Source organism: Accipiter gentilis, chromosome 14 (assembly GCF_929443795.1).
Source record: "Accipiter gentilis chromosome 14, bAccGen1.1, whole genome shotgun sequence".
In the NCBI taxonomy this organism is placed as follows: domain Eukaryota; kingdom Metazoa; phylum Chordata; class Aves; order Accipitriformes; family Accipitridae; genus Astur; species Astur gentilis.
Window position 1 is genome coordinate 29,967,906 of NC_064893.1, and position 27,538 is coordinate 29,995,443.

General features: G+C 47.0%; 1 protein-coding gene across 1 annotated transcript in view; it reads left to right on the forward strand.

The window, feature by feature from the left end:
* The window catches only part of CDH4 (cadherin 4), a 462,344-nt gene extending 443,808 nt beyond the window's left edge, over positions 1 to 18,536 (forward strand). The window contains exons 10-16 of the mRNA XM_049816532.1: positions 485 to 738; positions 4,236 to 4,378; positions 8,724 to 8,957; positions 10,052 to 10,285; positions 14,420 to 14,559; positions 16,450 to 16,614; positions 18,247 to 18,536. Of these exons, the coding sequence (XP_049672489.1) occupies positions 485 to 738; positions 4,236 to 4,378; positions 8,724 to 8,957; positions 10,052 to 10,285; positions 14,420 to 14,559; positions 16,450 to 16,614; positions 18,247 to 18,453 (1,377 nt within the window). The 3' untranslated portion in view covers positions 18,454 to 18,536. The remainder of the gene's footprint in view (positions 1 to 484; positions 739 to 4,235; positions 4,379 to 8,723; positions 8,958 to 10,051; positions 10,286 to 14,419; positions 14,560 to 16,449; positions 16,615 to 18,246) is intronic.
* The last annotated feature ends 9,002 nt before the right edge of the window (positions 18,537 to 27,538 follow it).

Here is a 27,538-nt window from a genome sequence, read left to right on the forward strand (position 1 = left end):
AGAAAAAATGAAGAGAACTACAGGCTCATGGCTCCGCATGGACCATCCTAGTTACTTAGTCAGCAGCTTTAAATGCTAATAGCACTGCTAAGTACCTGTCCAGTCCCTCTTAGCAAGCTCTACCTGTTGCATTTAGAGCAGCCCTTGGTGGATTTGCTCATTCAATGCTCAACTAACATAGGCAGGTTCTTTTTTGGAAACCAGTTAGCATTGGAACAAAACACAGGGCAAATCCTCCCTGCTGTTTGCAATTTTTACTTTGTGGGGTTTTTTTAACTATTTGACCCTCCAAATACTGGAAGGCCAAATCCTCCACCGGATTGAAGCTGGTCTGGATTTACACCTTCAAAAGGACTGAGCTCAGGAGGAAACGAGATGAGGCAATGACTTTGATATCATCTGCCTTCTAAATCTTGCGGCTTTCAGCCAGAAGGTGGAATTTATTCTCTGCTTGGCTCTATACTTCCTTGTTTCTTTGTCTTAGGCAGTCGATTACGAGATGAACAGAGCTTTCATGCTGACAGTGATGGTATCAAACCAAGCTCCCCTGGCCAGTGGCATCCAGATGTCCTTCCAGTCAACAGCAGGAGTCACCATTTCAGTCACAGATGTCAACGAAGCACCGTATTTCCCAACGAACCACAAGTTAATCAGGCTGGAGGAAGGGGTGCCTACGGGGACAGTCCTGACGACATTTTCAGCGGTGGATCCTGATCGCTTCATGCAGCAGGCAGTAAGGTGGGAGACCAGGCAGCCAAGTGAGCTCGGTACAGGAGGGGGATATCAGCTGCAGAAGTTTGGGGAGCAAAGCAGCTGAAAGCTAATTCACAAACTAAGTGATGTGATATGAGTAAAATGCTTGGCAGGGACTGGCACCCTCAGTCGAGGGCCTGCAGAGTATCCTGCAAGCTTGTAAACTCGCAATCCTCCCCCCTCCAGGTAAGCCAGATTCTGAGCAGCTGGGTCGGGGAGGGCAGACGGAGTTGAATTCCACGTTACTGGCATGTGGAGGGGCAGTTCACAGCTTGAAATGCAAGCAGTCGATAGCAAGGTGTCCCTGCGTTGTTCCAAAGACAGAGGTCAGGGCTGCATTGTACCGAGTGCTTTGTCTCTGCCTCGTCAAGGATGCTTTGACCTATGTTGTTCATGCACGTTATAAACACAGAGGTTTAGGAAAAGGCAGCTTTGTTATTTCTGTCTTACGAGGGGGAAACCGAGGCACAGAAAGGGCAAGGGTTAGATTTCCAAAAGGAATGACTAGGCTTTTTAATCACGTCTTTTTTTGCTTCCAGAGGATTTAGGTTCAACCTGGCTTAAAAAGCGCAGTGTGAGAGGAGCTGTCAGCCCGTTCAGAGCAAGGCTTGCTTGGTTACAAACAGCTGCTGAACAGGCTTTTAAGATGTCATATAGTTAAGTATTGCCTGAGCAGTCAAACGCCCATGCACATGCCATTGGCACTTGGTCTTTATGTGACTAATGCCAGTCCATATGAGGCAAGCCAGCAGCCCTTGCCTGCCCTGCAGTTAGCAAGATTTGTTCTGACCTTCAGACCAACTGCCAAACATAACCTCCTTGTTAGCTGCTTTCCCTAGGAATGAGATTCAGCTGGCAAAACTTTAGCCTTCTAAAAGTCAGGTGCTCAATCTAAGCAATTTAAGATCGGATTTAGTCTGACCGATTCTGCAACTGGGAGGGTGTCACTCACTGTGTTTTGTCCCACCTGGGCAGACTGGGGACTGAATCCACGATCCAGGACTCCGACTCACACACCTTCCCACTGGGAAATACATAGACAGAAAAGTGTGTGTGAAAATGAGTCCTCGTGACACCTTTCACAAGTATTTCAGCCTCCGTCTGTGCAGACGGGAAATGCATTTCCTGCTCTTAGATACTTCTAAATCCACGGAATTTTGTTTCTTTTTTACTCGCAGTCTGTAAGGACCATAGCATTTTTGGCAAAACCTGAGTGTACGACATGACCACAGCCGAGGCCACTTAAACTTATATCAGTTGTGACATTTCATGTCAGGAAGAGTTTGAAATATTTCACCTGGCACAGAGCTGTCTGGTCTAGAAAATGATAGTTTATTCACTGTCTCATCTTGTTGTCTTTAGACAGGTATTGTGACTTTTGAGGAAGGAGACCATCCTAACTAACAAGCCAGTTTTTCTTATATTCTTTTTGAAATATTGGCCTTTGAAGTGTTTTTATTTCCCTAACGTCTGTACCAAAGGTCTGGTTTTCAGAGGAGAAAACAGCTCATTTCTGATTGAATACTCCCTCTAACCCGGAGGTGGATGATCTATAATCCAAATGAGCATCTGCCGTTTCTGGGAGAAGGACCGGCTCTGCTGAGCCATTCCTGTCATCACACAGTGTGTGTGCAGGGTCTTGTAAGACTTTCTGTGAATATGAACAGCCAATTACTTGAGGGGTTTTTTCCTAGGGCTTCCAGGACACACATTTTGTGTACCTACCAGCACTTCATTTTCAAAGCCAAGTACAATCTCTCTTACCCCCTTTTCATTGGGACAGCCCAACACCAAGGCTTCACAAGAAGCAGTGGGGTATTGTTGGGGTCCTGTCTTCGTGAGCTATGCAAAGGATATTTGGGGGTTTTTTCTTCACGGTTGGCATTGGTGAGTTAGGAGAAAAGATACCCAAAAAGCTAAGCCTACAGATCCATGATAAGCACTTCGCAGAGAGCTGATCCAGCTGCTAGAGCCCTGCATACAGGCTTCAGTCTCTCTCTAAATAGTCTTTGATGAAATAAGAGTTTTTACAAATAGAACATAAGGAAGCAGGAGCATCTCCAGTAAGGCACAGCTTGGCATGGCCAGTGTCACACCTCAAGTTATCCTCATTAGCCACAGACGCATTCACAAAGCCAGCTTTGACACTGGATCCCTGGTCATTTAGCAGAGAAAGGGCAGGAGACTCACAGCAGTGATATTAAAAAGAAATGAAAACATCCCGAAGAGTCTAGCTCCATGAAATGTAATTCTTTCCTTTGGCAAGGGCTTGTGCAGCTGTGTGTTGCTTTCCTGCTCACACAGATTGACGCAGCTCAAGTTTTACTTTGAATTTCAGCTTCAAACAGCCCATTTCTGGAAAGGAATATCCACCAGAAGCCAGCAGTTCTTCTTCCTGCGTACCTAACTACAAAAAGTTTATATAAAACTATCAGCAGCTCTTGAGTTACCCATGAAATAAGCTCAGTTTTTTGCTTATTTCAGTAATTTATAATGTGGCCATTTATTAGCTTCCAGTTCAGGTAATAAGGGCCCATCTCAACTCAAACTGTACAAAACTGAGAAGTAGAAATAAAAAGCAACAAATAAAATAAAACAAAGGAAAACAAGCAAGAGAGAAAGGTAAACAGAACACATTGATCTGGAGAACATGCAAAAAGTTTGCCCCAAACAAACCACGTTCATAGCTGGCTGCGTAGGACGTGAACAGCCGTGGGCTATGAGTTGACTGAGTAGTTGGGAGGCAAGTCTGCCGTTGGGTCCTTCCAGCCCTGGGAACACTGGGGACTGCCAAGGGGACCCCCTTGGCACTGCTCTCTTGGAACCTCCCGCATGCAGAGGATCATCTCACCTGCTATTTCAGGAACATAGAAAAATGTTTCGGGAGAGCAGACCTGAAACTGCTTCCCTCACAAGTCCACGCCTTAATACAGCTGTGACTTCCCATTACAGTGTCCTCAGGGCAATTGCTGCTGAAGATGCCATTCTGATACAAAAGAGTGGCCTGAAAACTGCCATTCTTCCAGTGGGGTATTTCCCAAACTGTTGTTTATTAGTGATGGGCGGAAAACAGCAATATCCACAGCTTTAGAGCAAGAGCTGGTTTAGGAAGGGCAACGTTAAGAGAAGGAGAGAGCAGGAATCCATCCTCTAATTCAGGCGTATGAATGCAGTGGTCAGTGCAGACCCCATTTCTCCTCAGCTGCAGAGACCTCAGGCTGTGTCCACTCCCAGCAGCAGGAAGCTGGCACGTAAGTGGCACTTAGTGGAAAGAAAAACCTTTAAAATGAAAGAAATAGAAAAATTGAATAATTGCAGAGGTCAAAAAACAGATACTCAATTAGCATTTTGTTTGTCAACAGAACCAGTTATCCAAAGGTCCTTTGAATCATGGGTCAGGAGTCCAGAAAAACCTTATTTCAAGCAATATTAAGGATATGTCAGTGAAAAGACTGCCATGTATTTATTTCCTTTCTCTGTAGATACTCTAAGCTGTCAGATCCTGCAAACTGGCTGAACATTAATGCCACAAATGGTCAGATCACTACTGCTGCTGTCCTTGATCGAGAGTCAGACTACATTAAGAATAATGTCTACGAGGCCACATTCTTGGCGGCTGACAACGGTGAGCCCAGGCTTCACATTGTTCATGCTTCAATAAGACTCTAATGTGATGCATTAAGAGAAATGATGCCCTGACAGAGTTGTCAGTATAAGTTATCTTTTTCCCAGGTTTTTATGGTCAAAAATGTGAAAGTGGGACGGGAAATTGCTGGAGTAAATTAAATGTGCACAGTATACGGAGAGTGTTATTAAGGGAAAGGGAGGGCAAATGGAAAATCGATTTGGGGAGTTCAGTGTAGCGGTGTAGCCTGAACTTGAAAAAATATCAAAGGGATGTGCTCTCCAAGGGCTGCCGAACACATCGGTCCTGGTAATCGTCCCAAAGGCAGTGATCAGAGCATTCAGGAAGCCTTCCATCAGGAAACCAGAAATAATTGTAGGGGATGGCAGGAGGGTAGTAAAAATAAGGCAATCTATTGAGCTGCCGTGGCTTTCATGAAAGGTGTCTGTCTGTCTGTCATTGGAGCTAATCTCTCTCTGTCCACTACCATTTCTGAAACGTCCAGCCATCATCAGAGTGTCTGGATGCTGGCGTATTTTATTATCAAAGTTGCCGAGGCCAGTACAGATCTTCTCACGGAGAAGTCCTGTTAAGGCTTGTTCTTCTCTGCTCATTAAAGAACACACAGTGCTTTTGGTCAAATTAGCACTGTGAACCTCAGCGCTGGCCTCACTCAAGGGCAAGAGGTCCATTGCTGCTGCCCTGGATTCCTGTTCCTAATTCTGATTAGGAGGAGTTGATGACTTTTTTGCTAACCATACCTCAATGTGGTCATGCTGTTATTTCATTCGTCGGTTCCTCCGGTTGGAAAAGGCTTTGTGGAGGGCTCAGTAGCTTCTCTGGGCAAGGAGAGGGCCTTCTGCCCGCCTCTCCGACCCACGTCTTCCCACTGCAGGGTGCCGAGTGCTCACATCAAACCAGAGCCGTGTTTCAGCAACAAAATTAAGTCTAGGCTTGGCTGTGAGCACCTAAGTGTATTGCTCAGCCTGTAGGTGCTTTCAGGACAGTGTTTGTGTTAGCTCTTGTCATCCCTCAGGCTGAAGGTGCCATGTCCATTATGAGCAGATATGGTGGTGCTTGCAGGGCTAATGAAAACTCGCTCGCTCTGGGGTTTCAGGCTTCACTTGAGTCATTGCATCCTGGGTCACAGGGGCAAGGCAAACTCATGGAAGAGTTTCAATGCCGAGTAGCAGTACCCAGAAGCAAATTCTGGCCCTTCTTTGTGCCATCATGGTAAGACTGGTGTGGTCCCACAGCCCCGTCCTAAGCTTCACCTCTGTGAAGGCAGCCGGGACAGTGAAATCCAAAATAGTCTCAAGGGGATCTAGCAGGTTCATCTGCAAGAGCCACAGGGCAAAACAGGTCAAAGGAGTTGGCTATTTGTGAGGCTATTCACAAAAGCAGTGGTAGAGCTTGAACCCATCAAACTAATCCTCACCATCTGACCTTGCAAATCCCGGGCACTTAGTACAACGTGATTTGGAGTTAACCCCTTTCCTTGGCTTCGGTGCTGATGCTGCAGTGCATCAGCGCTTCCACATCCATCATTCAGCAGGTCAGAAATTGAGGACCTAGGTAAATCTCTTTATTCTGAAAAATGAATCTATCACTGGTATATTGCAGCCATTAACATGCACATAAAGCAACACCTTGTTTAAAATTCTGTCTAGAGTGCTTAGGATAACAGCTAAAGTTTATCTAGGCTAATAGACTCTTTCCACATTTCTCCCAAGTTCCAGGTTCTGCGGCATCATGTACTCGTCAAAGAAAGGCTTTGGGTTGGGGGTTTTGGTGAGGATTTTTCTTTCTTTCTTGAAGAAGCAGCATCATCCCGTTTCCTTGGAAGTTCTTTTTGCTGTTTTCAGTATATGATAAGGTTTAGCCAAATACTCCTTGGACATGCTCTCTTTCTCTCCCTGGGCTACAGTGCAGAGATACTCACTTTAAGAAAAGTTTTGACTGCAGTGTAAGGGGGGGAAGGGGAATCCTAATCAACAGCATATTTGTAGCCTGGTTTCCCAGGAGAGAGAGGCTCTTGGATCGCACTGTGTCTACACAAGTGTGAAGACTGGCAGCGTCTAAACCCTTCAGCCAATTTCAGCCAATCTCACAGGGAAGCTGAGAACTCAAATACATCATGTTCCAACAGGTTTCATAAACCAGGGGGATGAGTAGGGGAGAGAGACTCTGTAACTGAAGGAAGCGGGGTCCTACCCCTTCCTCCATATCAGAGCACCCCATGGGAACTCACCTGTGGGGCCCAATCCTGTAGGAAACCAGGCTGCATTGGTGACCCTGCCTGCAGGTTCCTCCTTTTCTGCAGGCACACAACGACAAGAAGATGCTGGTTAGCCACAGGCACAGTTTACTTAATTTCTGCCATGATTTGACAAGACAGTGGCCCAAGTTCCTTAGAAATTTTTGCGCAAGCAGGATGGGAGTGACTCCTGCTTGCAGCTGAACTTGAAAGCCAGTTGGCTTGTACCTCGCTCCAGCAGTGCTGACGCTGGCACTGTTAAAAAGGCAATGATGCGGAATGCAACAGTTAAATGCAGATGTGGCAGTTATACATTCCTCTTTCTTTTGGAATAATGTCATTAGTATTTCAATCTCAATTTCAGGGAGTGGACCAATTTCTCCACTGGCTTCAGGGGTACTATGGTAGTCCTCATCTCTGGAGCATTAAGTCCAAGGATCCTTTGTAGTAGTACATCAGTACCTGCTCTTTCCATGTTCTTGCTCTCTGCACATAAGACAGCTGAAATAATTTGAAATGTTCCACGGTTTGTAGTACTTGGACATTTAAAGAATTGTTTACTTTTCCTTTCTCCTGAGACTGCCCCAGAACTGCACTCAGGAGCACAAAGAACCAAAAACACCAGGAACCGGAGCCCAGCAATACCCAATAGCCCTACAAAACTGCATTTGTACGTGCAGCAATTGCAGGTTGTTTCAGCCACGTGCCAGTTAGTGCCTCTCAGGACTGCTAGTTTGCGTTCAGTCTCTCTCAGAGGTGAGAGTGTGGGCCTTGCATTCATCCCAGAAGATACTCTGAGTAACATGAAAACAGTGAAATCACTTTGCTTGGTCCCGAAAGTCAGTTTTCACGTTCAGCCCCAGTATCCTGATGGGCTGTCTGTCTCTCCAGAAACTTTCAAGGCTGATCAAAGACATTGTTTTAGAGGGAAGCCTACCCCGTGCTTATTAGATGAAAGGATGAGATCAATGATTGAAGAGCTTAGGTAGGAACCATGAAAGAAGGCTTTTCAGGGCTCCTTCAGAGTTTTCAAGGCTCCCTTGAAAAATGGAGCAGAAATGAGAAAGGAATGTAGGAAGGCAAGTCTGTGGAAGCAGAAGCAACATTTGAAAGCTTAGTGGGGAACTGGTTTGTGTAGCTTTATATCCAGGACTGGGAGGAAGAGCCAGGACTGAAAATACAAACTTAAAAAAGAATTGCTGAAGCAGTGCTGCCTGAGAAGGGAGGCGGTAGGCAGGCCAAGGTGGAGCTGCCAGATGTATGTGTGGGGAGAGAAATTCAAAATACTGTGCCATTTCTGGGAAGGCTGTTCTCTCTTGCCAGAGCAGGTATTAACTTCGCTTAAGTGGTCGTTAGTCAGACAAATGTGGCTCCTCATCAATAAGGGGCTGGAAGACCAAGACTGCTGTGCTGTGCCATCCCTGCTGGTTGAGACAAATGTAGAGAGGATGAAGAACTGAATATTGGGACATAGCATCACCCAACGTGTTTGGTGATGGTTAGCCCGTACTGTAGGCTTTGAGCAAGGACCTTTCACCGCTAAAGCTAGGGCTGACTATGGGATGGGCTGGATAGTTGGGCTTTCTTTGAAGCAGTGTAATAGTCTGCCAACCTAAAAGCTGGCTAGCCAGTGCTACAGTAAATGCTGACCAATGGATTGCACTACTTACCTTTCTTCTTCCCTCCAAGCTGTCTTCTTCCTCTTGTTAGCTGTCTTTCTAATGGTTTTTCCTCTTCAAAACAGCCATTACCAAAATTTGCACTAGCAGCTTGGCATCACCTCTTTGTATTTTTAGAGTTTGACTAAGGACATTGCCGTAGGCTACAAATGTGCAGAACTCAACCTCCATGTTCTGCAGGAGCAAAAACCAGCAACATTAGGAGGCTTCGGGAAGTTTTAATAACACCTCTTAAAGCAAAGGACCATGAAAGTGCGGTATGTCCCTAATAAGGTCCAAGGAGGGAGGGTGAAAATCCTGGTTTATTGAATTGGAAGGCAGAGAGGGGGCTGGTCCACAGAGTTGTCATTCCCACTGCTTCTCAAGTGATGGTCATCAGTCCATGTTCAGCTCTGCCTCTCCTGTTCAGGTATACCCCCTGCAAGCGGCACTGGCACTCTGCAGATCTACCTAATCGACATCAACGATAATGCTCCTGAGCTCCTGCCAAAGGAGGCACAGATCTGTGAAAAGCCAAACCTGAATGTCATCAACATAACAGCCGCGGATGCTGACATTGATCCAAACGTTGGGCCCTTTGTCTTCGAGCTGCCAAGTGTGCCATCTGCGGTGAGGAAGAACTGGACCATAACACGGCTGAATGGTAAATGGGGCAGGCAATCCTGAGGACATTTGGACTCTGATTCACTAATGAGGCCACGTGCGGTTTCAAACTTCCAAACTTTCCTACTTTTTTATCTGATTTTTATTTTTTAAAGCACATTATGGCTGACATTATAGACAAGATAGTTAATCAGAAATGATTTGTATCAGACCTGCAGCATAACTCTAAGAGCCTTGGCACTTGGCTTTTTTTAATGCAGTTCATAATTATGAACAGTTATCAGTAGTGAACAGAGTATAAATCATCCATAATGGCCAAGGGGAAAAAAGCTATTATCAGTCTTCCTTATGTTCCAGTGTAATTGTCATAAGCCACAATCAGGATCAATGTTCATTTCTCTGACCATAATTGCATAAAGGCAGCCTTTTAATTTACCATGGAACCAGGAGGGCTAGGTAAGTGTGAAGATTACCAGTATGTGAAGGATTTTTATATTGCAGCATGCAACCACAAATGGCCCTAATTGCTCCTCTTATTGGTACTTTCAGCAGAGGATGGGAAATACCATGGAGCCATGGGCTGGTTTGGCCTCAAAGCTGGTCCCTCTTGCTGAGGTCTGGCACCTTCTGCCAGGCCAGGGGCAACAGCTTGTGCCCTCGCAGCTCGGGGCTCAGTCCCCCAGCTCTTGTATTGCAATGGGAGGGAACACGAGAAGGATTCCCTGGCTGAGCGTGTCATCAACGGGCGAAGGGCTTCCCAAAAATCCCAAGGTGGGAGGGTGGGCGAGTAGAGAGCCCGCACAGTAGCCATGGGCAGCCCAGAGCCCGGAAACATCATCCACGCTTTAGTATTTGCATTTCATGCCATTTTAAACGCATGCAGCTGGATTTGCAAACGGCATCAATGTAGGTTAGCGCAGCAGTGAAAACACAGGGTATTTTGCAAAGACAGACCGATTGTTGACCAAACTGTTGGGGCAGAAGTCTGAAGCTGTCCTGCCCAGGTGTGTTGTCGATAGCCTCTTCTTCAGAACTCAGAAGACTGCTCTGGCAGAGGAGCCCTGCCTGTACAAGCATGGCTGCAAGGCTCTGCCAGAGCGTCTGTCACCTGTCTGTCTGTCTTGGTCTCTCCAGGCGATTACGCCCAGCTTAGTTTACGAATCATGTACCTGGAAGCGGGTGTGTATGATGTGCCGATCGTCGTGACGGACTCAGGAAACCCCCCCTTGTACAACACATCCGTTATCAAAGTGAAGGTGTGCCCGTGCGACGAGAATGGCGACTGCACCACCATCGGGGCGGTGGCTGCAGCGGGGCTGGGCACGGGCGCCATCATCGCCATCTTGATCTGCATCATTATTTTACTAAGTAAGTACCTCAGGGGGTGACACCGCTGGGAGACGTCCTGTTTCCCATCCTGTTCCCTGTTGTCCCATTTCTGTACGGGGTGTTTTTCAAGGGCCGTGCAAGCTCCGTGCAAAGGACAGAGCCGTGAGCTTTGGGCTGCGGAAGGTGGTTCACACATCTGCATTCGAACCTCCTTCGCTGCAGTGTCAGCAAAACGAGCTAGAGCACTCTCTGCACGCGTCGGACTTTTCTTTCTAAGACTTCCAGTAGCTTTACGAACATCATTACACCTGACAGCATCTCATAGGTAGTGAGTGTGATGTGATTCCCCACATTCTGCAGGAAAAAGTTGAAGGACTTGTCCAAAATCCTGTGGCAGACTCTCCCCCGTAGCTCTCAGATCCCTGACTGTCCCTGGCTGGCTGTGGATATACTGGTTCCCAGTACCACATATATACTGGTTATGAGAGTCTGGCTAGTCCCTGGCAGAGCCACTGCATAGCTGTAGGTTTCCTGTTGTTCAAAGGAAAAGAAGAATGGTAGTTATTCCCGTTGCTTCTAAAATGACAACGGATTGGAGAAGCATGGTGGACTGTGTTTTTAGAGGAAGGATCCTCAGTTTATGGGGAGCACTGGAGGTGCGTTGCAGAGAAGGGCTGGCCATCCCTTTGCTCAAGGCAAAGCCATCCCTTTTGCCCAGCAATGCCGTTAGTCCCAGGCTTTCATGAGCATTACCAGTAACTATGTGTGCACACACTTAAAAATAAAAATGATATCATTATAACTTCAAGCAGGAGTTGGCACAGTAGGAATAGATAAAAACGAGCGCTGAAATGAACAATGAGGTAAATATTCATCAAGAAACACAGGATGAAACCATGGGACTCCCATTAAAGCTAATGGGAGTTATGGTGCTAAATCACATTTAATATTTACCCCCAATGTGTTTAAACAGAGAGCAGACAGAGCGACGTATGCTACAAATGTCACCTAATGTGGATATGATACGGTACATTAAGAGAATGGGTCATCTCTGGGCAAACATCCACCCTCCTGGGCCAGCGATGGGAATATATTGTTGTATAATTGATTTCCCGTATCAGTCTGGAGAGCAAGCAAGAAAACCGGGTGTTTGTGGCTGTGCAGTCCCCGCTCCTCATCCAGCCCACGTGAGCCGGTGGAAGCATCCCAGTGCCTAGCCACGATGCCCAGTGTCTGTCTTTCATTGGGTGTGGGGTCCCAGGAGCAACATGTTTTAGGCTGCTCCTTTCGGCAAGGGCATTTGTTGTGAATGCACGATGGTTGCGCACCCAGAAGAAGACGGGGTGTTCGTCAGTCCTGCCACGTTTGGTACGCTGGGACCTGCAGGTGTGCTGCTGCTGGTGGACTAAAAGTTTGCACTGGAAGCCACAGAGGTGATTAAACATGGGATTTCTTTTTGCTGCTCTTGTATAAATCCAGTGCTAAAATATGATTTAAACAGTTGAAAATCCTATTGACTGAAATTAACTTCAGCTGAAGGACATTTGATTTAAGAGATTCCTCTTTTCATTTTCAGATACATTATCCCATTTTAAATTACGGTTTTTATTACAAAAGCTTATTTTTACATTCATTGTAATTCTAATTGACTTTTTTTTATCTTCAAGAGCTGCAAAGCACTGTATCAGTGATGAAAAATGTAATTTGCGATGAGCAGTTTTCCAGTTACATCCTTTCAGTGTTTTGCCTCCTTTCTATCTGTTTTATATCATGACCTTTGAAGAATAGCCTGGGAAAAGGCAGATGCAGGATTTTTTGTGCTATTTGGCCATTTTAGAGTCAGCAGGTCAAAGTTTGATGGCTTTAAAAGGAAGCAGCAGCGAGAGGACAGATCTGAGGTTGCTCAGGTGAAGGAAGTTTCTGCCTTCACCTTTGCTCAAAGGTTTTTTTCTTCTTCCCGATACCTGATGTATTAGCTGCACAAATAACACATTTAGAAGAGCAATGCAATAAAAAATTGTGAACGGTGAAGACAATAGATTTCAAGGAAAACTACATGCAGAGTGAAAATGGGTCTAACAGCAGTAATAGCACTTCCCATTCTGCAGAGTGAATAAAAGGAAGGAGAGTGCACTACATCCACTATTGACACTTTGAAGGTCTTTTTTTTTCAAGGTAGCTGTAAAGGCGTTAATGGCACAGTTTTTTCCACAAGTGCATGTAAAAGTAGCATTTTTTTTAAAAAAAAAAAAAAAGGGAAAGAAAAAGATAAACCCTGGTAACCATTATAATATTGTCTTTTTGGACTAGGCAGGTATCTTGTTGTGAGGGACTTGAAAAGGAACAACGAGAAAAGGACTTCAATAGTCTGCTAAATAGCTGAGGTTTTATATCGCAGATAAGAGTTACATTTTTCTTTCCTTTTTTTTTTTTTCTCTCTTGAGTAGATCTAGGATAAGCATTAAAGAAATGCTGAACTATCTGAAAACAATTCTGTTAGCTGGCAGGCAGGGATGGCAGCCAATTGGCACACAATGGCAGTAATTAGCTGTCCGGTCCTCTTCTGCTCACTTCACTGAATTCCTGTTGGGTATAAACACTTTGGTGCTGGGAGGAAAAACTCAGATCCTCCTAACCACCTCCCCACACAGTGGGGCTGCGAGCTGCCTGCCCAGAGTCTGGTCTCTTCTCCGTCCTTGTCCTCGGTGAAGCGATGCCGAGGCTCCACGAAGAGGCAAAGGGAAAGAAAACCCTGCAAAGTATGAGATGGTGGGAAACGGCAGTTGTTCCTTCTCCTTATGCAGCTAAAAAACATAAAGAGAGCTTGGGATCTTACATCGGCTGAATTGTTTTGGCACAGTCAAGGGTTGACCTAAGTGAAATGAACACGTTCCCATGGCCACACGTCCCCACCTCCGCTGTCCATCCGTCTCTCCCTTCTTCTGCAGATTGCCACCGTCACAGCTGCGTGTGTGGCTGGCGTGGAGAACGGAGGGAAAGCAGACACAGGGAGGTGTAACTGCATCAGCTGCCCAGGCTTAATTTCTTTTTTGATGGCATTCTTTGCTGCTACTGAGTATGAGATGAAAACTAACATATTAACAGGTTCTTGAAGAAGACAAGGTCTGGTTGCCTTATGTTAGCGGAGACTTAAGTTCCCAGAGCGACTTCCATGCAGTGAGTCACAGGGAGCGCACGGCCCCTGGGACGTGGGTGACCCTTTGAGGTTGTGGAGCAGCCGTCATTCCCTTTGGGTAAAGTTGTTTAAGTGGGGGAAGTTTCTCGTGATTCAAGAACTGTTCATGCCTCTCCATTACCGTACTGAGAGAGATTAGCCAGGGCTTGGCACATAAATGCTGATGCCTGAGGAGGTTGGCCGTGTGCTACCAGATCTGCTTTCCCTTGTGAATCTGAAATCTGAAAGGATTTCAGATGATCTTGGATCTGCTTTGCAAGTCGATGGCCAAATGCATGTGCTAATGCCCTGGCTAATGTGGTCTTGGAAGTTTAGAAAGCCTCCCTCACTCACCAAAAAAGTGTATAAGTGAGCCCAAATTGGATTACGTGCCCAATATTAGCCACCCTTCCCAAACCAGTTTTGCGTGGCATGCTGCAGACAACAGTAAAATGACTGTTGTGGCGAGGGCTCGCGACCTGAACGGGCATTGCTGTGTCACGCTGGTGGAACAGCCGCTCGTGCACGGGTGCTGGTCATCGGTACCTGTGTGTTTCTCAGCACCTCTGCAGCTCTCTTTCCTCTGCCTTTATTTTACGCCCCTCAATAAAACAAAGGTGGAAGTCTAATCCTGAAAATTCAGGCTGTAGATCAAATGTTTTCAGAAAGCATTGGTTTTCACACTTGCTGTTTGCTTTTCCTTTGATTGTGTGTTCGACTTCTGATAAACATCGGCTTAATCAGCATTCGTGATGGATCTTAAAGAAGTGTTTGTAGTGGAGGCCTGTCACAGTATTTACAGCTCTCACTGATCTCTCCCTTATAAATTAGAACACGCAATACGATAAAATTTTATTCCTCTTACTAGCAGCCAGCGAGGTTCTCCATAGCAGAAGAGGGCAGGCGAGGCGTTGGGACACGCCGCCACGCTCTGGCACACGTGGCTTGGCCTCACGCCGCGTGAGATCCAGGCTCACCCCGCTGCTTCTCCCTTACAGCCATGGTTCTGCTGTTCGTGGTGTGGATGAAACGCCGGGAGAAGGAGCGCCATACCAAGCAGCTCCTCATCGACCCCGAGGACGACGTCAGGGACAATATTCTGAAGTACGACGAAGAAGGAGGTGGAGAGGAAGACCAGGTGAGAAGAGCCCGCAGGTCATGGCCAAGGAGCAGCTGTGCAATCTATACTCTCAAAAAGGCAGAAACCACATTATTTTCACTGAAGTACTCCCAAAGGGTTGCGTTCGCCCTTGTTTATGCCCCGGCAGCTTTATTGGCTTCCCCAGCGTGGCAAGGACATCGATCGGTCAGAGCCAGCTTAGGTCCAGCCTGTCGCTGAGGCACTCTCCTGTGCAAACAGACCATGCAGGGAGGCCGGTGCTACGTGGCTTTTGCTACCCCCTAGACCTACTGACACTCATGTTCAAACAATATTTCTGCTATTGTGGTCATGAAAATTGTATATTCCCTATCAGAGATCTTAGTAAAACCAGCTAGCAGCCACCACCCTCCCCCAGACCTGTGGCTGCAGGCACTTGCCTTGGCTTGCTTGAGCCTCGAGCTTCTGTGGGCTTTCCCTGCATTTCCTTAATCGTCTCTAATGTGCCTTTAATTTCTTTTAATTTCTGGATGTGGTTTGCGAGAAATGTCTAAATACATTTGGGGATTTTCTTTTTCACCGCAAAGCGTACAGTGGCAAAGCTGTGCTTGGTGACAGAGCCCTAAGCCACAGTCTGCCTGAATGCGTCAGCTTTTCTGCACTGGCTCCTTACAGACACCGATGCTGATGTTGCATGAAAACTTCCCTGGCCTGCACTCCTGGGACGTGCTGTCCCTCTGCTACAAATGTATTTCCTTAGCTAAAATAGCAAAGTTTGGTCGCTCGTGTTTAGGTCGCCTTTGTTTTTTATTCCTACCTAACACAGGTAAAGAGCCCACGACACTCTCAAATACAAAGTGCACACAAATTATGCGGCTCTGCATCGTATAATGCCTTTATTCTTGCTTGCTTAAATGGACTGCGTGGTTCAGGGGTCTGCGCAGAGGCTGCTGTGTTCGTGCTGGTGTCAGTGAGTCCTAAGGTCAGTGGTTAGGGCTGGTGCTTAAGGGCTACACGAAACCCCAGCAGCGTGTCCTGCCGTGGAGGTCCTGGTAGCATCCGAAGGCGAGCCACCGCGGGGAGCCGAGGCAGGGATTTTGCCCGAAACTTGAGAAGTTCTTATTCCACGGAAAAATCCTTGCAATTAGCATTTCTTTTTTCTTGTCACTGACAAGTTATTTATAAATATTGCTCCTGGAGATTCAATCATCCCCGTCTGAGCACAAGAACAGTTTTGCCGGTAGAACAAAGTACTGTTATAAGCATTCGAACTAGCTGAAGTATCTGGTTTCAGGCAACTACACTGTAGGCTTAAATATTTTAGAAAGGATTCGTTAAAAATAACAGCAAAGGAAGAGCAGCAAAACACCATTACCTACATGAATACATTTTTAATGAAATATTACCTGGTTCTCATTCCCTGATAGAAACCTATTCTGTTGGGATTTTTCACAAGCAGAAAGAACATAATTACTTTGAAAGGCCTACATGCATAAATGCAATACACATTTTAATGGTTTTACTTATGTAGAAATGTAATTGCAATAATATGTCTACCAACACTGTGTCTTTACGTTACATTATGTAGTTCATCAAAAAGTTATACACATATCTATGCACACGCAAACAAAAGCCTATTTTTTATCCCAAAGATTTAGACGCTGTGTGAAATATTCAGAAAACATTTAAATATTTGATTTAACTTGTGTTTTAAGATGCACCCTTAGGAGGTCAATTTTATGAGCTACTCAGAGGTCAGGTTCATCTGTAATTTAGATTTTCAGAGGTGCTACGTACCCGGGGATAAGATCTGCCCTTGAACTTCAGCTGAAATAGGATTAGACCCCTCGACTTATTTGTACATTGGGTGAGTAGATGATCTGAATGAAAAGCTCTTGGTTTCACTCTGTGCCTTTCCATTTGTCACAGGATTACGATTTAAGCCAGCTCCAGCAGCCAGAGACCATGGATCACGTGCTGAACAAGACACCTGGAGTCAGAAGGGTGGATGAAAGACCTATTGGTGCTGAACCACAGTATCCTGTAAGACCAGTAATCCCACATCCAGGGGATATTGGTGACTTTATTAATGAGGTATGTTCTGTAGGGTGTCCTGTGCCACATCTTAAAAGCTTGAGCAGCCAGCTAACATGAGCTATGCGACGTTTTCCTGGCTGCATGGACTGAGTGATGCTGTTACTCACATGAGGAGTCTGATCAAAGCCAGGGGAACAATTTGTGTGAGCAAAGGATGCAGGACTTGGCCTAATGAAGGCACCAAGCCTGTCAAAAGTCAAAGTGCAAACAAAACCCCTAAGATTTCTGACTTGGGGATATCACAAACACCATGCTTTTCAGCATCTGGGCAGTATAACCTGATCCAGCTTTCCCTTGGATTACTGTGAATATTGCAGTTGCTGTCAGTAAAAACGTCTGGATGCGGCCAAAGGAGTGTCGTCCTGGTGGGGAGGCGTTGGCAAGGCAGCTGCGTGGGTTGCCGAAAGCCAAAGGCATCATTTGTGGCTCCCGGACTTGTAATTATTTCACCAGTCTGCGCCTTCCTAGTAAGCTCTGTTTGGTCTAAAGCCTCAAAGAGGTTACAGAACGGAGGGGTTCATCTCAGATCAGAGAGGTTTTCTTTATTTTATGTTAGATTACTGCTCCTTTATCTGCTTGTACAAATATTTAGTATTTCTTGTCTCAGTTTTAGTTTTGAGTGATTGAGTGGTTACAAACCAATCAATGCATTATTTCCTTGAGACAAAACACACCATTTCCTAAGTCAGAAAAATGAATGTTATAGCGATTTAATTCTATTATTATATCCATTTCCTGCTGTGCTTTTTTCTTATTTTCATCATTAAAATTCCTTCTTCCTTTGTTCCTGCCCATCCTTCACGCGCACATTTACACACATCCATGCACGTGAAGACTCGCTCTTACACAACCTCCGGCTGCTGCTCACTGCAGTAAAACCTGCTCCATCTCCCCACGCTGAGACAGGGGCTTCTGAAGGTGCGAATGCAGAATGTTTTGCTTTATTGCAGGTCTATTCCACTAGGCTTTTCCTGACACCGGGCTGCAGCAAGGCAATTCTTTTTCTCCATATCCCAAGGCCATTTCTGTGGCGGGCCTACACTGCTGCCCACAACACACAGGAACAGCAATGCTTCCCAACCCTCTGCCCAGGATTTCACACCCCGGGTCTCTCCTAATTGCAGAATTTTGCTAGAAGTGGTTTTGTGGGTTTTTTTCTTTCCTAAAGGAATCACAATCGTCAAAATTAAAATAATGGTTACTGGTAGGAGAGGAAGAGTGCTGTTCATTCTTTCGTTGGCCAAGCTGAAAATCTTAACAGGCAACCCCCGAAAGGACACGCTGTCCCGGAACTGAAAGCTTTCCAGATCCAGAGCTGGATCCTTGGAAATAACTCCCCTCCCGCTCCATCCAGCTCTTTTACAGAGGCACTGGGAGTTAGTGGATTTTCTGCTGCGTGCAGCTGGGAGGGCTCCACCCCGGGGGGGGGGGCACACGTGGCACGGGGAAGCCCCAGGACCCTCATTTTCTCACCATCCTCGTTTAGCTTTTCACCGTCCTCTTTTAGCTTTGCTGCAGGGATCCCAAACATCCCACCAGCCCAGAGCCTTTACCCGAACCCCCTTCCTGAGCACCATCACCATAAAACCCCACGGCGGGTAGTAACTCCCTGTATTTGCCCCCTCCCAGGGCCTGCGTGCGGCGGACAACGACCCCACGGCCCCCCCCTACGATTCCCTGCTGGTCTTCGACTACGAGGGCAGCGGCTCCACCGCCGGCTCCGTCAGTTCCCTCAATTCCTCCAGCTCCGGGGACCAGGACTACGACTACCTTAACGACTGGGGGCCCAGGTTCAAGAAACTGGCGGACATGTACGGGGGAGGCGAGGAAGATTAAACTGACCTCACGTTATTTAAAAAAAAAAAAAAAAAAAGAAGAAGAAGAAGAAAATAAAAAACAATTTAGAAAAAAAAAAAAAACAAACAAACCCACAGATGACAACATTAACAAAAAGAGCCGATGCAGAAGCAAGAACTGTACAGATGTGGCAGCTTTTTTAATTAATATCCCCTGCTGACTGTATTGTTATTTTTAGTGGTGATATAGAGGTTTCTTTTTTTTTCTTTTTTTTTCCTTTCCAATTTTTTTTTTTTTAGAATATTGAGCTGTCTCGCATGAACACTTGTCTCTGCTGCAGGTTTTTTTTTGTTGTTTTGTTTTGGTTTTTTAATGTCAGCTGGGATATTGCTCGTTTATCTGCTTTATGACTAAAGAGAGTGAAAGGCACTCTGTCTTAACTTGAATTTCTTAGAACAGAAGCACTGTTTTTAAAATATATATATATATATATTTGAAAGTGCCTTTTGGTGCATGTATCAGATTCCCTTCAATCTCAGGAGTGATGAAAACAAACACACAACCATCCTGGGCAGCACTCCCTGTGACCCTAAGCCAGTTCTAGCTGGGAAGGAGTTAACAAAAAGGAACTGTGGAGATTGTTTCTTTTTTGCCTTTTTTTTTTTTTTTTTTTTTTTTTTTAAGGGGGTGACTCATTCTGGGGTGGAAGAGGATGAGGGGGTTCGGGGCGGGGGGAAGATGTTTTGAGTCGAAATCTTAACAGCCATCTTTAAGCCTCAGCAGGTGGTGAACTAGTCATCATGTTGTATATAATTCAGTGTTACCTGATGCAAAATACCGACTAGGGGCTCTGCTGTCACCTGGTCACACTCGATGTAGCTGCATAGAACTATAGCATTGATAAAGCCTTTGGTTATTGCAAGAGAAATCTCCGACAGCCCTTGCCTAAACCCTACAAAGTAAATTGTGAAATGACCAAAGGCCCATTTGTTTGTTTTCATGCTATCGGCGTGTTTTGGCTCCCACGACCTCTCGAGCGATGTAAATACCAGCTGGGTTAGGTGGCGGTGGTGTCCCGCGGCTCCGAGGACGCCCGCTAGCACGAAAGCCGATGGATTCTGTTCCCCTCGCGTAAGGCAGGCGTTCGTGTAGCGGCTCCGCTCGAGGCCGGGGCAGCGCTAAGGGCGGGAAGCGTTTATCAGCACTTTTGCCATCCGTAAGTATGAAGTTAGTCTAGTACAACATTAATGCCTTGGAGCATTAGTAGCCAAAGCTCAACAACATCGTGTAACTCAGCTAATGTGTGTCCTTTCTCTTTGATGGGTAGGCGCTGCTATCTGTAGTAAATGTGTTTTTTTGGAGAAGAAGTGCAACGAGGGCCTATTAAGTATCTTGTGGTTAATATGCTCCAGCATTGCCAAGTCAGCAAGAGGTTTTGCAGCATCCAGGCGTAACTCAACATCAGTATTATAAATGGTAGCATACTACCTAGTTTATATGTAGGGTCAGTTTAACCAATAACAAATAGTTACTAGCTTTTTTTATTACATTTTTCCTTTACTGATTTGGACTAGTGGGTTTATGTCTAATGTTTGTAAAATGATTTAGACTGCATGGATGTGTAATATAAACCACATTTAATGGATTATGAGCCACTTAATTAATGTGCTATGAAATCTTGGATTACCTGTGTTTTATATTCTGCAGACGATTTTGCAGTGGGTTCGCTAAAACTTGTAAAAGTGCTTAGATATATTTTCATTTAAATCCAAGAATGTGCACAGTATTGGAAGGTGATTATCCAGGGGATAATCGCGCTTTTTTTGATATCTCTATTAATTCTCAAGTCGAATGCTAATAGTTAAGGGGGGGGTGGGGGGAGCGAGCGCGTGCACGCGAGAGAGCGGGAGAATGAGAGGACGAGAGCTTGCGGTGATGAGTGGACATCATTTCAGAGGGTATACTAGGCTGCAAGATCGTCTCTATAGATTTTTGAAATGCTCCTAGTGCATTTTATATTTCATTGTATCTTATTTTCTATAAAATGCAATTTCTGTAAATTAACGAGCATTTGAAATGTGTCTTGTATGAAGTGCAATGTGGTAAAAGTCTGCCCGAGGGGACGCCAACGTTACCAATATGTTATTAACTACGAAGGATGCGATCTTTCTTTTTTGTCTTGGTCGGTCGGTCTGTCGGTCGATGGGTCAGTTTGTCCTTTCACGGCTCGGAAGAGCGATCACACCCGCTCCCTCAAGTTTCTTGAGGAAACCAGGAGGCGATGGCTCGGACCTCGGGAGAGGGACGGCTCCGATGGCAGCAGCGAGGCGAGGACATCGTGCCACGGGCACGGGCCGGCAGCACGGGCCTCGGCCGGGATGAAGGGCGGTGCCTGGCAAACTGCCGGCACCTGACGCCTTTCCCGTACTCGGGAACTCGGTCGTCTTGTGTCACCGCTGTGAAAGTCTTAGTTTGCTTCCACCTCCTCCCGGTTGCCTCGGCAAACCTCGCAGCCCCTGTCCTCCAGCTGCCTGGCGCGGGCGGGCTGCGTTGCCCTGCAGCCTCGGCTCTTTGCCCACGGGGCTGGCTTGAGTCTTCCCCTTTTCTGTCGGAAAAGCCACGGGCTGGAGTATTTCACCGTCTGGGCTTTGCACCTCTGCAGAAGCTGCCCGGTCACAGCAGAAGTAGCGAATAATAAAAAAAGCATTTAGTGTTCCTCGCTGATGACTACCCGTCAGTGTTCCGTGTCTGTCACCGTAACTTCATCACCGACTCAGGAGAAGGACGTGGCTCGAGGGCCGGGGCGATGCCGGTGGTTCTCCATCCGTTGGGTTGCTGCCGCTTGCCTGCCGGCTCCACGCAGCTCCTGGGATGCTCATGCAGATCCCGCGATGCCGGCCGGCTGGGTCTCCGCCGTAAGCCGTGCCGTGCAATCCGCCTGGCACCGCTTACCGGAGAGCCGTAGCTAAATCCCTGCTCCAGAGCGCTTGGTGCTTGCTGTCTGCTGCGGCTTTGGCTGGGGAGATGGATTTCAGGTAGGGAAGGGGGTGGCAGCGGCGTGGGATGGCTGCTGCGGGACCGGGGCCGGAGGCTGTAGGGACCGGTCGGCAGCGTGCATCGCCCCGCTGTCACCCGGGGGGGACGTGCCGCGCGGTGAAAGGAGCTGCTTGGCCGCGAAGGAGATGCTCTCAGACTTCAGCTTGTCTAAACATTTCAGGTTTTTCAGAACGTTTATGCAACCTAAGAAGTCAAACAAAACTGAGTGCTTAAAAATAAACCAACCTGTTTCCATTCGGCGACTCTTTTTGAAATCAGCGGATAATTTTTCTGCAGCATTTGCAATCCAGCCGTTCCAACCCTGCAAGACTATAAATCAAACCAACTAGTTTATTGTGTTTTGACCCAGTTCTGTGCAGTGTCCCTCTGCAGGACATCCTCCTCTTCTTCCTCCTCTTCTCTCTTTTCCTCCTCCTCCTCCTCCCTGCATCATCCACTACTGAACTTTACAGCCCCACAAGTAGGAGCAGCATCAGGCCCCTTTCCTCGCAGTGGGACCAGCGGAAGGTAAGCGAGGAGCACATCGAGCAATGGAAATAGATCGCTTTTTGCAAACCTTTTTGCTTGTTAGTATTACTTACGGTTTGTAACCCAGCTAAGAAACCTTACATTAATCCAAGGGGTGCCATTGAAAAGGCGACCATGCCATTGCTCTGTCCCCCCGCTCTGATCCCTATGGATGCGACGTGGCGTTGCCGTTCCCGACTGGAGGTGACGGCACCTTGCAAGGAGCCGGCGGTGGAGGGAAACGGCAACTTTGGCTGAAAGTACGGTCGCTGTTTTTTCTTACAGCCCACGGAAGAGGTTAATGCGTTGAGACCAGAATCCTTGTTCTCTATCTAAACTGAAGCATTAAACTAATTAAAGAAGTAGCGCCCACGCATTCAAGTCCCTGCTCTTGGCACGCCACGAGGCGGTGGGGAAGGACCTGCTATCGGGCGGGTGGAAGGGACCCCGTCCCCAAAATACCGCCGTCGCACCCCGTAGCACTGCCAGGGGACACCACCGCAGCTCTCTGTGCCGTCTAAGGGACGGGGACGGGGGCACGCCGGACCCCTCCTGTGGCCTCCCTACCTCCCAGGCATGAAGATTGCGCGTCCCCGAGGCAGGGACCGTGCCGGTCCGACGTCAGGGCCGTACCCGCAGCCGCCTCCGGCAGAACGTGGCCAGCGGCCTCGGAGCAGCCCCCGACCGGTCTGTTTATTCTGTAGCCTTGTAAATAGGGAGAAGCATCGCTCGCAGAAATGCTTTGCGAGGCAACGAGGAGATTCAGCAGGTAATTAATTAAGGACAGTAAATAGGCAAGTCTGTTCTACGTGCTAGTCATAGTTTCGCTTCTGGGTTTGCATTTTCCATTTATTTTTTTTCCTTTTTTGTTGGACCAGGCGATGCCGTTGGCGGTCGTAAGGTGGTGATGGGGAGTTCGCTCCCCTGCGGCTGAGCCACTTTGGGCCTCTTTCAAGGGGTTTTTAGGGATAGTCGGGTCCGAATCCAGCCTCCAGGAGTAAGCGGGACTTAGGAGATGGCTGTATCACCTGCAACTGCTTCGCATAGGGTAGACGTTCGCGCATTGGAGAATGGTAATGGTCAGTGCAGGGTCTGTACAACACAATATGCCAAGATTGCAACTTTGTTTAGTCTCAGAAAAACATATTAAAGGTAAAATACGGGACTTTTATTTGTGATGTCTTTTAGAGCTCTTCATTGTAAGTGTGAAAAAAAAAAAAATGTTGGGGGGGGGGGGGAATGCTGTATAACGATGAATGCGTATGTTTAAAACAGCAGCTAGACAACATAGGTGTCTCCCACGCAAAGTTAACTCAGTTTCATGGGGAAAATAAAAGTTCTTTCCAGTACACACCAACCCCATATACAATTGCTCACACAATGTGTACATAATGTAGTTAGTGCTTGAAGCTACAGATCAAATAGGGGAAAAAACAACAACATATAGGTGTATAATTGGAGCACTTTCTCTTTTCTTATTTTTTTTAATTTTAATTATGATTTTGCATGTTTCCTTTTATGATGGAGAAGCTGTGTAGCAGCCCGCATGACTGTGGTTGTTCTCAAGGAAGACTTCTGCTGTTCTGCTGTATTCACGCTGAAGCGCAAAAGCAGTTTGCGTCCGTTAACCCAGTTCAAAAACCTTTTTTTGTAACCGTCAACAGCACAAATATTTTGTATTGTTGTTTGTACCATTTTTGTACCAAAAACAAAAGAGGAAAAAAAAAAAAAAAAAAGGGAAGAAAGTAAATGTTTTCAATGTGTTTTTAGTGCCACTGCAATCTTGGTTTCCAAACTGAGTGACAGCTTTGCTGATTTATTGTGTATCAAAGCTGAACTGGCGCACTGACGCCTGGCTCCAGTGTAATAAAAATAAAGTCCCCCTTTTGAATAGTCTCACTTGCTTTTTTTTTATTATTATTTTTATTCTTTCATTTCATCGTCCTTCCCCACATGCACACCCCAGCTCATTCGCTAATGGCACTTAACGCTCGCAGGGAGCGGGTGAACGGGTGCCTGGTTGCAGGCGTGGGTCCACGTACGCAGGCATCGGTGCGGTTTTTGGAGATCGCCGCTGCTTCTCCGCTTGCGTGGTGGTGGGAAATTTGCATTCATTAAAGCAAGAAGCGTGGCTCGCCCCCAGCCCACGTAGTTGTTTCGAGCAGCAAGGAGGCCATCGCGCAGGTTCCTCCTTCCACGGACCTGCTCGTGCTGCGACTAAACTGTCGGTGCGAATCAGTCGGGTGGCGATTTCGCTCTTGCGACACAAGATCTTTGTGCTTTAGCACAACTGAGGTACCTGCCGGCGTCTTTACTTGTTCCAGGGTCTGAGCGGATGGTTGGGTTTCCATCACCCTCGCCCCAACGTCAACCCACATGTGCAATGAGTTAGTGAGAGGCCTCAGCAGGTCCCGCAGGCTCCCGGGGCTGAGCAAGGACCGGGAAGGACACGAGGTTCCAGCAAGCCGTGGAGCTATTCCAGCCGAGCATGCGGGAAGCAGCGCTGTCTCATTTTTAATAAACATTAAGATGAATGCAAATCCCGTACACGGCAATTTACTTCCCCCCGGAGTCAGCTAAGAATATTTTATTGCTAGTTTTGCTAATTCTCAAGCTGTTCTGTTTCTTAGAATTATCTTTAACTACTGAATAATGCAAGGCTGTTGCATCACAAATATTAGTTTCTGCTATCTGTGGAAGTCTGGGCTCTCATCATCGTGTCATTAGGCTCTTATCTGCCTGCAGAAAGTCTTGTTCCTCAAATGATTTAGCTGCGTGCTTAACTTTGACCATGTGAATAGTTTTACTAAGCTGATGGAAACAGCCACCCTCCCCTAAATCCATGGACTTTTGTACCAAAATTTAAAATAATAATTATTATTACAGTCATTATTATTATAGGCTCTTGGGTTGGGAGTTTTTTTCTCCCAAGTCAAAGGCAGATGTCAGAACTTGAAATAGAATTTGGTTCAGATCAAACTGAAGCACACCGGGATTAATGATTTTTTTTTTTTTCAAAAAGCAAAATAACTGAACTTTTCTTTGTTCTCCAGACTAAAACCTTTGCATTACCAAGACCTTTTTTCCTCCACATCTTTTTAAATAGAGAGCAGGTTTTTTAACCAATACCTGGGTTAATAGATACATTAAGCAGTTTTAGGTAACAAAAAACAAGACCAACCAAAACTGTGTGCAATACTACACTACTGTTAAAACAGGCTCTGGGTGTGGGTGGAGGAAGCATTGGGAAGATTAAATGCTTTTATTAACCACTGGCCAAGCTGTCTCCTTGTCTCAAAAACCTAAAAAAAAAATTAAAAAAAAATCCAAAGCCTTTTTTTTTTTTTTTTTTTTTTTTCAAAATTCATTGCAGGTATAAAGAAAAATTTGCTCAGCTGTAACTAAAGACCCTGTGAGGTCCTGTGTGTGAGCAGCTGAGCACCTTTACCTTCACGGTCCCTTGGCGTGCGCATCCCTTCTGCCCAGCAGTAGTGTGTCCTGGTGCTAACAGGCGCCCTGAGCCTGAGCTCTGGCTTCTTTGGCTGTATTTAATAGTAGTGGCATGTAAATTTGTTGCAAAGAAGACCCCGTATTGTGCAGCAATCCCTCTCCCTTTCCCAAGCAGGGTCAAAATTGCTGCAAAGGACCAAGATGCGTGGGGGGTCAGACAGGGGACACTGGGACACACGGACACCGGCGGGAACCGCGTGCCCAGCTAAATAAATAGCCCCTTTGACTAGTTACCTTGAAAATACCCCCGGCACGTCTCCGTCCAGCCACAGCGATGGCAGCACCACGCCACGAGCACTCCTTAGCCAGAGCAGCAGCATCCCTCCTAATCCCGGTGTAAACTGAAAGGCACTAAGGGCAAGCGAGGGTACCAAAGGGGACGACGGGCTTCGCCGGTACCCTCACGGGCACTTCTCTCTGCTCAGATGGCAGCGATCCTCGGGTTATTATTTACAACGTCCTCCTTTCCCCACACAAGGCAGATCCTGCACGGAGGGACGGATTTAACAAGACATGAACGATTTGTACGTCGGTGCAATGCGGAGAGAGGGGTCGGGCACTGCCAGGCTCAACCCCGGAGCTGGGCATTCCTCACCCAGCAGCACGGCCGGAGTGAGCCGCAGGCACGGCAGGACCTTTGCAGCAACATCATTTCACAACAGCAAACGCTTTCTCCTGATAGAGCTGTGGGATAATTTTTTTTTTCCCCCCATCCCCTCTCACGATGGTTAATGTATAGCTTCTCCACACTCAGCTCAGTGCCACGGCACAATCCATCTCCCCTGCTCGTCGCCTCCCGCTCCCCACCTTCTTTTTTTAATGAGAATTTTTTTTTTTTTTTTTTTTTCTGCGAGCAGGGAGCCAGTGGTGGGGGGTGGCTGTGAGTAATGGCAGAGTCTCCCTGCGATGGGCATGCAAGGACCAGGCTGCAATCTAGCACACCTCCAGCCCGGTGACAAGGGCCTTGTGCGATGGCCAGGGCTGAAAAATAAAAATTTCATGTAACCTCCTGGCTACTCCTGGGGTTTTTTTCTGAAAGGCCATGGCTTGCTGTCAGGTTTGCCCTCCGCGCTGTTGCCAGCCATCCAGCCCCCTCTTGATGGAGATAAGAGGAGCGGGAAGAGGGATGCCTCAGTCGACACCTTTCATCCGCCTCCTCGGGAAGGTAGTTTTTAAGCCAGCCTAACCCAAATGACCCCAAACCTTTTCCGAAATGCCTGGAGGCTTTGGTGAGCTGCGCTCAGTTGACAGGGTTGGAAGGGGAAACCTCGCTTCAAGTAATGCCGTGGGTTTTGTGTTAATTAGCGACCCGGTGGCTTCGGGAAGGGTCGTTTCCACCTGCAGCGAAAGGGAAACTCTCCCTCCCCGGCTAATTGGGGATTCGCACCCTGGGGCCGGGGTCTCGCTGTGCGAGGGGCCGTGAACCCCAAACCACACACCGTCCCTGCCCTGGAGACGAGTAAAACCGGGTGGGGGGCTTTATACACATGGTTCATAGTGGGAAAGGCAAAAAAAAAAAAGGATTAGTAAGACCTAATGAGATATTTTAGTGCCAGTGCAGGCTCATGCACTGGGTGCTGCCCGGCAGGCTCCGGCACCGCTTGATGGACACCGGGGAGCGGGTGTCATATCCGCCCCCAGGAGCTATTTTTCTTGGAAAGCGATAAATACCAGCAGGAACCATCAGCATGGGGAGAGCCCCAAAGCTGTCCTGGCAGGGGGAAAGGGGGACTGCCAAAGTCGGTCCCGCAGCCCCCCATCAGGCTGCTCCTGACTCCTGCCTCCTCCCAAAAAAACCTCTCCGCCTCCTCCTCGCGAACAACCTCTCCTCCTCTGGCTCAAGGGATGTGACTGCCTGCTGAAAGGCCTGGTCACCCAGCAGAACCTGTATCATCTCCTATGGGAATTTAATTTAAAGCAGCAGCTACCATTAGGGGCATTTTTTTAGTCGTTAAATCACTCTGTGTAGGAGGTTCCTGATATGTTTTCCTCGGTGAGCAAGAGCCGATGCTGTGGAGTTCCCTGGTGCTGGGTGCTCGCTTGTCATTTG